We start from the raw sequence: 14,016 nt of genomic DNA on the forward strand, positions 1-14,016 counted from the left end.
CATTGTCTCCACTCTTCCAGAGCAATTGTACAGCCAGGAGTTCTCAATTGCCAATATCGTAATTTCTCTCGGCTGGGGACAATTTCTTAGAGAAGAAGGCACATGGCATAGGTTTGGCCGCATTCTCTGAGTACTGGGACAGGATGGCACCGACACCTGTTGTGGAGGCGTCCACTTCCACGATAAATTTTTTCTCTGGGTCTTGATGTTGGAGCAAAGGAGCTTTCGTGAAGGCGGTTTTTAAAGTTTGGAAGGCCTGCTCAGTTTCGGGGTTCCACTGAAGTGTCTTTGGCTTCCCTTTTAGGAGAGACGTGAGTGCTGTGGTCGTCATGCTATACTGGTCGATGAAGCAGCGCTAAAAGTTTGCGAATCCCAGGAATCTCTGAAGTTCTTTTATAGATTTGGGGGTTGGCCACGAAGTGATCGCCTACTGTATCTTCCGGTCATCCATTTTCACCCCTTTTGTGCTGATGTGGTATCCCAGGAATTCTCTAGTCTGGTGAAAGACGCATTTCTCAGCCTTTACAAATAGAGAGAACTCTCTGAGCCGCTGGATCACTTGGGAGACACAAGTTAGTGTTTCAAAGGTGAGTATACTTTACATCTGGTCATTTGTGATACATCAGAGGATCAGGAGACAACAGTGTATGGTCTGTTCCTGTTGGAGGCTTGACGCTGATCTGGTGTTGAGGTGAGTGTTTTATGGTGCCTTGATGAGATCGGTAATGCTGTGCAGGTGTGGGTGATTAGAACTCAGGGGAGCGTGAGCATTGTGGATTAGTTGAGACCAGGCTTGCCTGATCCCTGTCATTGGTTATGTTTATTTCATTAAACTCTTAAGAGATGTGCTACAGTGTTTAATATACTGTGTATGCAGAGTTAAATGTTAAACATTAGGCTGAACACCTGTTTGACAGTTATTTACTGCTTGCCATGGTATTTTCCTATGTTGCATTGATCCAGTTTAAGTATTTAAGTGTTTCTCTGCCGTTTTTAGGGTGCAGACTCTGCAGATATGAAATACGTGCTTCATACACTGTGTAATGATAAAACCAAAATATCATAAATTATTGTACACATCTTCAGTTAAGTCATATTCAAGTTATGACTAAAATTGCATTACAAATCTTAAATTTCAGGTATGCCTATAGCCATAATCACATAACTGGTATTGGGCTTTAGACTACAACTACTGTATAGTGAAGCTTGTGGCACTACATGAAGTTTAGAGATTTTTCTCCAGTCAAAGTGATCCCTGTGGTTCTTTGCAGAGTGAGGGAATGTGGAATCAGACCATCCCAGATGTGATTCACAGAGTTGACTTGCCTGGTGTAGCAAACCCTTTTGGAGATTCCTATCATGCAGGACCTACTGTCTCAACTCTATGGCAGGATTTGTCACTTATGTCCCCTAAATTTGACCAGTGGCACCCAGTAATAGCTTCTGATTATCCTGCTTATGTTCAGGAGACCATTGATAATGTCCGGACTCCTTCCACTAGGAGGCTTTATTTTTCCAGTGGAAAGTTTTCAAATCCTGGTATGCGGCTCATGCATTGGGTTCAATCAGCTGCCCATTTGGCGTATTGCTGGAATTCCTGCAAGATAAGTTTGCTGTTAGAGTAGCCTTGGCTAGTTTGAAGATTTATGTTGTGGCCATTTGTCATTTGTAGGTTTTGTATGGTTTCTTAGTTTATGTGTAAGGCACTTACAATAGTTTAAGTGTTAGGCACTTTAGGCCTGTGTCTTGTTACTGTTCCTTCCTGGGTCTTGTCAGTCATCATGAATGGATTATTGGGACTGCATTTTTAACCTATAGAGTTGGCTCCTGATCAGATTCTGACCCTTAAGGTAGTGCTTTTGTAAACAATGACCTCTCTCAAGTGTTTGAGGGATCTGCAGGCTCTCTATGTGAGTGAGCTGTGTGTGCAGTTTGCCCCAGGTCCTGTGAAGGTGTTCTACGACTCAGGACTAGATATGTCCACAGAGTCTTGTCCGTGTCATTCTGTTCCTAAATGCTTTATGCCTAATGTTCTTCTCCCGTTGCTTCTTCTTCAGTGGAGAGGCTTTATCTACTTGCCCTGTTCAGACCCAGATATATGTGGACCGCTCTGGTCAGTAGTCCAAGTTGTCCCAACTGCTAGTGTGTTTTGATGCCTTTCACAAAGGGCTTGACTTCTCCAATCACAGGATTTCTCATTGGGTGAAAGATGCTATCTCTCATAACTAGGGATGCACCGAAATGAAAATTCTTGGCCGAAACCGAAAAAGAGAAAACCAAGGCCAAAAACCGAAACCGAAAAACCGAAAGAAATTATGCCAATTATTAGTACCATTGCATTTATTGCTATGACCGTGTACTAACTTTACTAAAATTAAGACATTGCAATTGCATAAATTAATATTAAAGTTTCAAAGATAATTACAATTACATAAATTATTTAAAAAAAAAACATAAAAATACATAATTACAAATTATGCAAATATTTATTAAGCACATTGCAACAATGCACAGTATTAAAATAAAATTCAAACTAAAAATGTATCCCACTCATGTGTATATTCAATAATAATGTACAGGCCTGCTGGCCTGCAGAAAGGTTTTAAAATGAACTGTTCTCTCATAAAAACAAAGTGCATCTAGGTGAAGTGCATTTGAAATTTTTCTCTGTAGGACTAGAAAGTGCATTACTTCTCCAGTAGGCAAGACTGTTATCACTTCTGGGGATGGGGACTTCAGACAGATAACCATCTAGCTGTTGAGCAGTTGAGCTTGTCATCTGCCTGACATTTGAGAAATATTTGAGAGAGTGTATTTAAATAAGGCCAGGGCATAAATAACATTTTTTATCAAATTAAAGCAGAAATCTAGCAGAAAATCTAGCAGAAAAATGGCTACAATCTGATATATAATGTCACATATATAGTAGCCTAAGAACAAAATAGCCAACGTATTATTATTATTTGAGGCACTTTCTTGCAGAATTCCACTGAACACATCAGACAACGAGGGTGCATGCCCCTCATCTGGTGCAGACACAAGTCTTTTTTTCTGCGCTCTGATCTCAGTCTCCTGCGCTTGGCGCTTCTCCGTCTCCAGGTGGGTTCTCCGCATCCAGTGCGGCCTGGATAATTTCTTGTGCGCGCTGCCTTATTTCTGCATCGAAGTAATGGTCTTTATAACGCGGATCAAGCACATTCGCGATGAAGTGCAGAGGATCAGAAAAGATCTCAGTGAGACGTGTGCTAACAGACTCTATAAGACTGTACTTTTCTTTGTTTTTACTTCGTGGTCTGTCTTAATCTTTTTGTTAGGAGACGCTTTAGTGCTGCGAATAAAGGAATAAGAAGAGAGAGAATGTTCTCACTGGTGTGAAGTGAATGTCGCGGGGAGCTCGTGGTCTGCGCTATGCAGGTGCACGTGCAGGTCGCGGTTTCTGTTTGCGTCATCACAACATTTCGGCCGTGTTGTTTCGGTGATAAAAGTCTATCGGCCGAAAACCGAAAATGCCATTTTCGAAAACACTTGCCTAACCCATGCTCTCCATCCAAAACAGCCTGGGAAGACTTGATACTCCTAGTAGAGTGAGCTCTAAGGACTAGAGGTTATGAGTAGGGATGCACCGAATATTCGGCCACCGAACATTTTCGGTTTTCGGCCGAAAATTTTCGGTGGCCGAATATTCGGTGCATCCCTACTCATAACCTCTAGTCCTTAGAGCTCACTCTACTAGGAGTATCAAGTCTTCCCAGGCTGTTTTGGAGGGAGAGCATGGGTTAGGCAAGTGACGCAATAATTGTTTGTGAGGACAGTGGTTTTCAACCTGTGGGCCGATGGTATTGCAGGTGGGCCACCAATTACTATTAAAAGAAATAATAATATTGTTAATATATGTAAAAATGTCTATGTCATATCATAATAACATCATTTCATAAATATATAATTAAATAACAAAAAAATAATAATAAACTGTAACTATGCTTTCACTATTCCAGCTCGCTGATTGGTTTAATTAAGAATAAACCGCCAATTTATATTAGATATTTTTGCTGCATATGATACAGAACAAATTCAAACATGCATAAATGGGTGTCAACAGTGTCAACATAAATGGCTGTCAATGTGTTCCCTCCTGCTTGCTTGCTCCGCTTACTGTTTACCCGCTGCCAAACTCTGCCTGGATCTGGTTTTCCCATTTTGCTGAGCGGTGCCAGCCCGAGTTATTTTCTGTTCATTGCCAGTTCATTCAATAAAGACAGTTAACAATCTAGCTTCTGAGTAAGTTATTAACTCAACAATAGCGCGGTCAGTTATTATGTTTGGTTGTGTGGGCCGCGAGTTGAAAAAGGTTGGGAACCACTGGCTTAGGATGTTCCAGTTTGACCCATTATGTGTAGGGTGACCACCTGGCAATAGATCTGTTGCAGGACAGTAGATGTGATTTTGCAGGACAATACGGGACACATGTGAGACAGATACATTTATAACTGTTTTGTTATATAAAAATTGATTTACAGTGACCAGGGCTGCCAACTCTTACCCATTCAGCATGAGATTCAAGCAATTAAAGGGTTAGTTCACCCAAAAATTTTAATTAAGCTGTGTTTTACTCAACCCCGAGGCATCTTAGGTGTATATGACTTTCTTCTTTCAGACGAGTCCAGTCTGAATTCTATAAAAAATTGTCTTTGATCTTTCCAGTTCTATCATTGCAGGCAGCAGGTGTTGCATTCCTTCAGTCCAAAAGAAGTGAAATAAAAAGCGCCCTTCCATAAAAAAAGTGTCTCACATGGAGAACAAAGGCCTCCATATTCAAAATGTAATAATCACTTTAATCTAGCTTGCACCAACAGTTGTACATAGAAGCAGTTCCAGGAGCACGATGTATGGTTTCAGTGTTGCGCATGCCCTGGTGAGTTTCGTGAAAAACAATGTTTGTTTACAGGATCAAAAGAAACAAAATTTCCTTACTTTAGTCTCCTCTTGGCTTAAATCGACATCCTCTGACATTCTTCTTAACAAATCCTTGTTTTGTACTTCTAATTAGTGACCGTTGTTTTGTTTTGATATCTCTGCTGCATTTCTGCGTGTATTACTGCTGAGCGGCCCATGCGCAAAGCTGACCTCATGCGTAATTCCCCCGGAACTGCTTCTTTTTACAACAGTGAGTGCAAGCTAGATTCAAGTGATTATTACATTTAGAATATGGATATTTTTCTACAGGATGCCTTTGTTCATATGTACAATAACTATACAAATAAGTATTATGAACATAATTTACAGATTGTAAATACTATTGCTAAGTCATGCATGCTTCCTTTCTTCTTCCTGGAGTCCACAATGAGCTCCTTTGTCTTACTGGTGTTAAGGAGCAGGTTATTGTCAGCGCACCATGTGGCCAGGTGCTGAACCTCCTCCCTGTAGGCAGTCTCATCATTGTCACTGATGAGGCCAATCACCGTGGTGTCGTCTGCAAACTTAATGATGGACTTGGATCCATGCACAGGCTTGCAGTCGTGGGTGTAAAAGGAGTAAAGGAATGGGCTCAGCACACAGCCCTGTGGTACGCCAGTGTTAAGTGTGATGGTGGTGGAGTGGGTGTAGCCTCACCAAACATGCTGAGGTCTGTTGGTCAGAAAGTCCATAATCCAGTTGCAGAGGGAGGTGTTAATGTCAAGGTCTCCAAGTTTTGTGGTCAGCTTGGAGGGAATGAAGGTGTTAAATCCTGAACTGAATTCAACAAATAACATCCTAACATACGTGTTGTTATTGTCCAAGTGTGTGAGTGCAGAGTGCAGCACTGTGCATACTGCATCCTCTGTGATCCTATTTCTATGGATGGCAAATTGGTGTGGGTCCAGTGTGGGTGGGAGGCAGTCTTTGAGTTCTGCTAGGACCAGTCGCTCAAAGCACTTCATAATGATGGGTGTGAGTGCTACGGTGCGATAGTCATTCAGGCACATTGGGGAGGAGTGTTTCGGTACTGGCACAATGGATGTGGACTTAAAACATGTTGGCACAGTTGCTTAGGTTAGGGACATGTTGAAAATATCTGTGAAGACCCCTGCAAGCCGCTCTGCACATGCCCTAAGCACACGTCCAGGAATGCCATCTGGGCCAGCAGCCTTGCGTGCATTGATTCGGCTCAATGCAGTGTGGACATCTGTGGAGGTGAGTTTGAGGGGTTGGTGGTCTGCTGAGAGTGTGATCTTGGTGGCCGTCTCCTTGCTGTCGCTATTGAAGTGAGCATAAAAGTCATTTCGCTCATTAAGGAGCCATTGGAGTGGAGTTGCTTGACTTGTAGTCACTGATGATCTGGATGCCCTGCCACATGTGTCGGGGGTCAGAGTTGGAAAAGTGTTCCTCTACCTTCAGCTTGTAGCAGTACTTGGCCTTTTTGATGCCCCTTTTCAGGTTAGCCCTGGATTTGCTGGGCGTCATCTGACCTGAAGGCAGTGTTGCGGGCTTTCAGCCGAAGTCGCACCTCCTTGAACAAACATGAACAAACACTGAATGATTGTGTTTTTCTTATCTAAAATTAACACAGATTGATAAATGTGATGTTCCATGTTCGTTTGTATACCACTCGCAAGGTTTATGCGCATAGTCCATGTCTTCTTCTCCATTTGTAGTGTATCTCCGAGGCAGAATTTCAGCGCCACATGCTGGTCTGGTATACATGTATACTACATCGTTTTGTGTTGGTTTTGTGTTTTCCTGTGGACACAGATATTTATTGAGACAAGGAAAAATAAAAAGATCTTATAGGGAAAGCTCTGGCTTCGTGTGGATGTAGCCTGAGACTAATCCGGCATGTTTGAACCTGCAAGGGGACCTGAGTCCCCCATAGTGTAGCTCCCAGGACACTACGATACGCAAAGTCTTTGAGTATTTTACCATAAAAAAGATAATTCATTATTGGTTAAACATCATTGGTGGTGGGTTGGTGGATTAAATATCTGCAGAAGTCATGCATTTGGTACACAAATGGTACATAATAAACCTATCGGTAAACCCCTTCCCTACGTAGATGAGCTAATGGCAGGCAACTATCAGTTGCACTGGGAGAGGAACTCAAATATATTTGGGTTTCAGCACCATAGAGAAACATTGGAGGATTAGAAGCTTGCATTGGTTTTATGGTGTTTATGCTACAAAAATGAAAAAACGATGTGCCTGGTGGACTTGTAACATTGATTCCAGAGATCCTGAGAGAATAGGCAATAGAATTTCTTACATTTTCTTAACTAAAACAAAACGGAGCAAAATGTCCCTAAGCATTCAACCCCAATCCCAAAGAAGACAAAAACGTTCATTTTCTTGTTTTCATGCTCTCATTGCATTACCATTTTAATCTGCTCAAGCAGAGCTTTAATGTCATCTTGTGTTTCAGCAAGGTGTCTCTGGCTAAAACTAACCATTAAAGTTAGTGCATCCATGCTAACGTACAATCCTAAATAGTGGACTGTTCTCACATCATGTACAGTGTAGGTCAAAAACACATAAACGAAGATCTACATTTCAGACAGAACTGCTTGTGGTTCTAGCAAACCCATAAGCTGACTTCTTCAGATCAAATTGTATGTCAAGAAGATCAGGCCCTTTCTTTCGGAATATGCTTCACAGCTCCTTGTTCAAGCTCTTGTTCTGTCCAGGCTGGACTTTTGCAAAGCTCACTTGGAAGGTCTTCCAGCCAGTTCTATCAAACCTTTACAATTAATCCCACACACCTCTGTTTATCAATTTGCACTGGCTAGCTGCTCACATAAAATGCAAGTTAGCATATAATATAATCTGTACCCCTTTATCTAAATTCATTACTTCAGACTTATTTGCCCTCTAGAAGCATGTGCTCTGCAAGTGAACGTTGCTTTTTGTGCCATCCCAAAGAGGCACAAAAATAACTTTCACAAACTTTTAAATGAAATGTTCCCTCCTGGTGGAATGACCTGGCCAAATCCGAGTCCCTAGCCATCTTCAAGAATTGGCTAAAAAAAAAAGCACATCTCTTCCATCTTTATTTGACCATCTAATAGCTATCAGCACTCTCTATCCTAATTGTATTCTTTAAAAAATTACTTGCACCTTTTAGACTTGCACCCTATTCATTTACTAACTTCTTGTTTTCTTTAAAAAAAAAAAATAATAATAATAATAACACTAGCTTCTCTAAACTTTTTGTATTCTATTTTTTTCTTTTTATTTATTATACAGTTAACAAAAGCAAAAAAGACCTCTAACACTAGCTTGATCTATTATGTTTCTGTTCTATCTGTTTTCTTTATATTTATTATATCATTTATTTATTTTAATAACTTTAAACTTGCTATGTGTACTACGTTAAGCTTACTGAGATATAGCAATTGTTATAGCAGTTGCATATCATCGCTCTTTTGTTGGTTGGGATTGCTTCCATTGCCCTACTGGTCGTTTTGGTTAAAAAGCGTCTGCTAAATGACTAAATCCAGTTGGGGGCGGTAATGCACCCAGTCTGGTTTTACAACCGCTAATAAACCATAGAAGAAGAAGAAGAAGACGAAGCAGCAGCAACACGAGAAGAAAACTGATGAGAAATAAAATGTTTTAAAAAGGAAGAATTCTGATCGCTGGAAGTAACTTAAATGAATCGTTGGATTAAAAGGAAGCTGCTTTTTTTAAAACAATATTTCCAAGACGCAGTAATAAAGACGGTTCAGGTATATGATCTGTTTATTTTTTTCACAGGAAGGTCACAGGAAATCTCCAATAACTCTTTAGTAAAAATTAATAAAAATGAAACGAAATTGCGCGGACTCATCACCACAATAAAAGCAAATTGACAAATTTGCGTACTCCACGTGTCGGGAATCGGCGTTGCTTTGAAAAAATATTATTATTTATTCTTATACTTGTTCTGTATTAGTTATATTTCAAAACATACTGAAATGTTTTTATACAGTGGAAACGAAATTAGGTGCAAATTTAGCTATGGAACACGGGAGTGATTATGTTAATAACAATACATTATTACGTTACACTCGCATGGGGCCTGTCCCAATACACAGATTTGCGTCTTTGCACTTGACCACTTGTCTACTTACATGACGTATTTCCTGTATTTGCACCACGTGTTGATTACCAACACACTACATCGTACAATATATATACAAATAACGTTTTTACAAAGCTTTATGTACACATCCAAACTCATACTCAATATTAAAGTAAAATGTAAAGTATTTTTAACCCCCTAGATTTTTAATAACACTTATTTTAATCGTATTTTTTATTTTGCAGGTGAATTGAAGAAGATGGTATTGAAAGAGATTCCAACAGACAATATCACTCGCCCTTTGGGCCGTAACGAGGTCATAGGTTTACTCTTTCGCCTCACAATATTTGGTGCTGTCACATATTTTACAATAAAGTGGATGGTGGATGCTATAGATCCGACAAGAAAACAGAAAGTTGAGGCACAAAAACAGGTATCCTGTTTTATTTCAGTGGTTTACAGGATTTTGTTGAAATTGTGATTTTACAAAATTCTGAAATGTACCCCCTTTTTATTTGTTTATTTCCTTTATAGTCCTATCAGCTTTTCATGTAGCTTGAATATTCTAATGTCATTGTATTGTATTTTGTTCCATTGTTTGCCACAGGTTCATTTAATATAATACAAGTTAAGATGCTTTACTAAGTTTAACTTAAGCATAGCATAGCTTCTCCAAAGGCTGAGGTTTACTGTTAAGTTTTATTGCCGCCTCACAGGCAGAGAAACTCATGCGGCAGATTGGAGTGCAGAATGTGAAGCTTTCTGAATATGAGATGAGCATTGCAGCTCATCTTGTGGATCCATTGACTATGCAGGTGAGGAATTATATCACAGTGTGACTTTATTTACGAGTCTTTAATTGTCTCCCTCACAGTCTACTTGTATATTTTAAGAGTGCAAGTGCAAGTTACACAAATCATTTATGTGTGTCCACAGATTACATGGCATGACATTGCAGGTCTGGATGAAGTCATCAATGAACTGAAAGATACGGTTATACTTCCAATCCAGAAGAGACATCTTTTTGAAGGATCCAGGCTTCTTCAGCCACCCAAAGGTAGGCAATAGGATGGAAATGTTTCCTGAAAGTGTTTATAACTCCACTCCACACTTTATTCTGAGGTGGTTTGCATGTCTTCATCTCAGGTGTATTGCTGTATGGACCTCCAGGCTGTGGGAAAACTCTTATAGCCAAAGCTACCGCCAAAGAGGCTGGATTCCGCTTCATTAATCTGCAGCCTTCCACTCTCACTGACAAATGGTATGGAGAATCCCAGAAACTAGCTGCAGCTGTGTTTTCGCTGGCCATCAAGTTACAACCTTCTGTTATCTTCATCGATGAGATTGGTAAATGCATATTTAGATTTTTATGTGTCCCTCATTAAGTTTTATGTGTCCCTCATTTAAGTTTTAAACTTTTAAGTCACATAATATGACAATAAGTTTCTATATACTTGTTATTAGGGCTTTTCACACATGAAATAGTTAACCCTGGGTCATTCTAGTTTCCCACCACTCATAATTTACCCGGTGTTAATCCTGGGAAGTCATAAATGGACATTTCACACTGTAAATTCCTAAACCCCAGGTTAATGTTCTCATTTGCATATTTTTGGTGTCAGTGTCATTCATCAAACGAACACAGCACACTACATGTTTACATAATCACTCTAGCATTGCGCATTCTCATATTATATATTGCTTACAGTACTATCAAGATATTCAGATTAGAGAAAAGAGAAAGGTATCTTAACACTAATCTATGTGAAATCTCCAACTATAAAATGTTTACATTGTGCTGTGTTTCCATGAATCTGTGGTTTCATATCTCCCAGGTAAAAAGCAGTGCTAACCCCACTTATTAATTTTTAGTGTGAAACACACTTTTACCTGAGGTAAAAAGCAGGGTTTCGAACTATGATAACTAGGGTTGGAATTGTTCAACTTTTCACGATTCGGTTTGATTCACGGTTTAAGAGTCACGGTTTTGGTACAGTTCGGTATGGCTATGTTTATGGAAAACTATACTTTCAAATAATATAAAAAAAGAATATTCTATCTAACCACAAGCAACAGCACAAATAATAAATAAATACAATAGAGTGAAGATACAAATAAAATAAACTTATAAACTTAAACTTAGATTTATAAAGTAATCAAATGTAAAACAGCATTGCATATTGGACTGTATAAATTAAAAAAAAAAATTTTATTAAAGTTACAAAAGCTTTTCAATCAAGAACAGTGAGTGATTTCTTTGTTGTTCTTCAATTAATATAAAGATTAATATAAAGGTCCAGTGCACTGATACAGTAGGCCTACATTCAGCCGGCTATTTCTGCTGTAGGATACTTACCAAGATGGGCATTTGACATAATTTTTGTGTGAATTTGTCCATTTAAACAATACTTCAGTGAGAGTTTAATATATTTGCTCAGGCAAAGCTTAAATGAGTTTAGTTTCAACACAGAGACCAACGTGTGCTTTTCAGGTCTCACCTGTGCGCGTGCACTATCACCACCCAGGTGATGACTGAATAAATGACTGCTCATGTTCCATCATATGGCAGTCCAACAAGAGGGAATGTTTTTTTTTTTTTCCTTCGCTGTAGTTTGGGAAGCCAGAATGTGCATCCATCAACAGTAACATATATTAGCTGAAACATGTTTGTTTTATGTGTTTTTTAATAGCAAACCATATTACAGATACTTTGTCAGATTTAAGTTGAACCGAGGTCCCAGAGCGTGCCACCGTGTGTGGAGAACTGAATGGTTCGATTATTTTCAGCGAACCGTCCCACCCTTAATGATAACCATGGGTTAAGCACATGTTAAAGTCTTTCTTTTTAAAGTAACTTCTGTACATCTTCGTGTCTTAGATTCCTTTCTGAGGAGTCGCTCAAGTTCAGATCATGAGGCCACCGCTATGATGAAGGCTCAGTTCATGAGCTTATGGGATGGACTCGATACTGACTACAGCTGCCAGGTACAATTAAGAATTCTTTTTTTAATTATTACTGGTTTGGTCAGTGATTCAAGATGCAAATTACCTGCATATTGTGATTTGTTTTCTGCACAAAGGTCATAATAATGGGAGCCACCAATCGGCCACAAGATCTTGATTCTGCTATACTCCGAAGGATGCCAACAAGATTCCACATTAATCAGCCTGTAAGTCAACTAAAGATATTTATCTTAATAAGGTTTAAATAAAAAATATAAATTTTACTACTGAATCAGTAAACTCCGTAGTGCATTTTTAATAAATGATCATTTGTTGTGTGTGTATTTAGAATGTCAAGCAGAGGAAAGACATATTAAAACTGATCCTGGAGAATGAGAATGTAAGTATTTAATTACATGAACTGAATGGTGATTGAAAGTGCTGAAAGAATAATTTTTCCTTTTCTGAAGGTGGAGTGTGCTGTGGACTTTGGTGAAATTGCAAAACAGACTGATGGGTTCTCAGGAAGTGACCTCAGAGAGATGTGCCGAGATGCTGCTCTGCTTTGTGTGCGTGAATTTGTACGCCAAGAAAGGTAAGTAAACAAAGGGCTTCAGACTCAGCACAAAACGTATCAGGCTTTTGGGCTCTGTCACATTTACGTAATGTCTAGCATAAATAGTTTTCATTTAAATCATTGTGAAACTGATCTATGCCACGTCCTTATTAATTGTCCTCCATCCCATGACAGTCCAGATGAAGATTTCATCCGCCCAATCAGGCAGGAAGACTTGCAGAGGGCAATCGAGAAGATGAGGAAGTCCAAATCTGCTGGAGTGCAAGAGGCATTTATGCATGTACCACTGGACTGAATGTGATGCTGCTGCTTAAAAATACAAATAACCTAGATTTGGTGTTTTTCTCTTATTTGTGGCATATTGTCAAGTTTTGCAAAAGGGGGAACTCAGGATTTATAAATGGTAGAATTTTTTCCCCTCTAATTATCTTTTTTTTGCATTGTAATTTCCATAATGTTTTTGCAATTCAATCAATGGGCCTTATTTAAAAAATAATAATTAAATCATGTGTAAAACCATTCTTAAGTAAATTGTCTCTTCAGTGGGATAGTTTGTAAAAGAATGAACGATTTTCATTAAAATATGTTCTGCTTGAGTTTCAAGAATAAGGCACATTGAGGTTGTCTTCATAGGATTGGTTTGGGTTGTGTTTAAAACCCTGTGAGAGGTTTGTGTAGATGGGCAACAGTGTAGTTACTATGTCCAGTTATGTATAAGGCACCTTTTATTTTTTACATCAACAATATTTAACAATTCAGCTGATTTTTGAGCACAAATTGTTTTTTTTTTTTAACTTGGATCAACTTTACCGGTTTGTTTTCCCTCAGCGAGAAATTGACTTGATTGAGATGCATTTACAGATTTATAAGCCATTTATATTAAATAAGGTGTTTAGGCGTTGTGATGGCATGTTGTATAGATATTTATTTGCGAAACCTTAAATATGCTTGCTAAGAATATTTGGGGCCAGTGCCAAGCTGCTGCTGTTAGGTTTGTACTTGTCTGTCAGGTGTTATTTTTGGGGGTTAAGTGGGCGAAGGAAACTTCAAAGTGGAAAGAAAAAGTATTCTTCTGGAGAAACCGGTCTAAGGATCAAACAACCATTTTAGATTGTCAGCAATACACTTGTACAGTTGTATACAAGTATTTTTCATTCATTAGGTTTGCTAATTCACAATAGTCCACTGCTCTTTTCGATCTAAATGTGTTTAGAATTCAGGTTATGTTGGAAATGTTTTGTTTACACTGTAGAAAAATTGGATGACAATGGTTTTGTCCTAATGAGGTTTATTGAAAAGACTGCCCGATGCACATTACATCAAATATTGTAAGAAACCACAAAGTGTAAATCTCACAAGTTTGTACAAAAAGTAGAAAGAAGTAAATACATTTGCTGTAAGATAATAAATATGTTAGGTTGGTCTGTCTAGAAAATGGTAAAACAATAAATATGCTCTTGTTCCT

General features: G+C 38.8%; 1 protein-coding gene across 1 annotated transcript; it reads left to right on the forward strand.

Moving 5' to 3' along the window:
* Positions 1–8,508: 8,508 nt before the first annotated feature.
* LOC132122114 (outer mitochondrial transmembrane helix translocase) lies at positions 8,509–14,016 on the forward strand. The gene is made up of 10 exons (XM_059532013.1): positions 8,509–8,696; positions 9,277–9,464; positions 9,748–9,846; positions 9,968–10,088; positions 10,178–10,378; positions 11,910–12,016; positions 12,112–12,201; positions 12,324–12,374; positions 12,445–12,569; positions 12,726–14,016. The coding sequence occupies exons 2-10, from the start codon at positions 9,291–9,293 to the stop codon at positions 12,844–12,846; spliced, it is 1,089 nt and encodes a 362-aa protein (XP_059387996.1). The 5' UTR covers positions 8,509–8,696; positions 9,277–9,290; the 3' UTR covers positions 12,847–14,016.

Source organism: Carassius carassius, chromosome 40 (assembly GCF_963082965.1).
Source record: "Carassius carassius chromosome 40, fCarCar2.1, whole genome shotgun sequence".
NCBI classification, from domain to species: Eukaryota; Metazoa; Chordata; class Actinopteri; order Cypriniformes; family Cyprinidae; genus Carassius; species Carassius carassius.

Excerpts from the sequence above, each read along its gene's own strand:
- LOC132122114 (XM_059532013.1), top strand. The coding sequence starts at position 9,291 with ATGGTATTGAAAGAGATTCCAACAGACAATATCACTCGCCCTTTGGGC. Across the intron at positions 10,089-10,177 it reads GCTTCTTCAGCCACCCAAAG|GTGTATTGCTGTATGGACCT; the intron begins GTAGGCAATAGG and ends TCTTCATCTCAG. Across the intron at positions 10,379-11,909 it reads TATCTTCATCGATGAGATTG|ATTCCTTTCTGAGGAGTCGC; the intron begins GTAAATGCATAT and ends TTCGTGTCTTAG.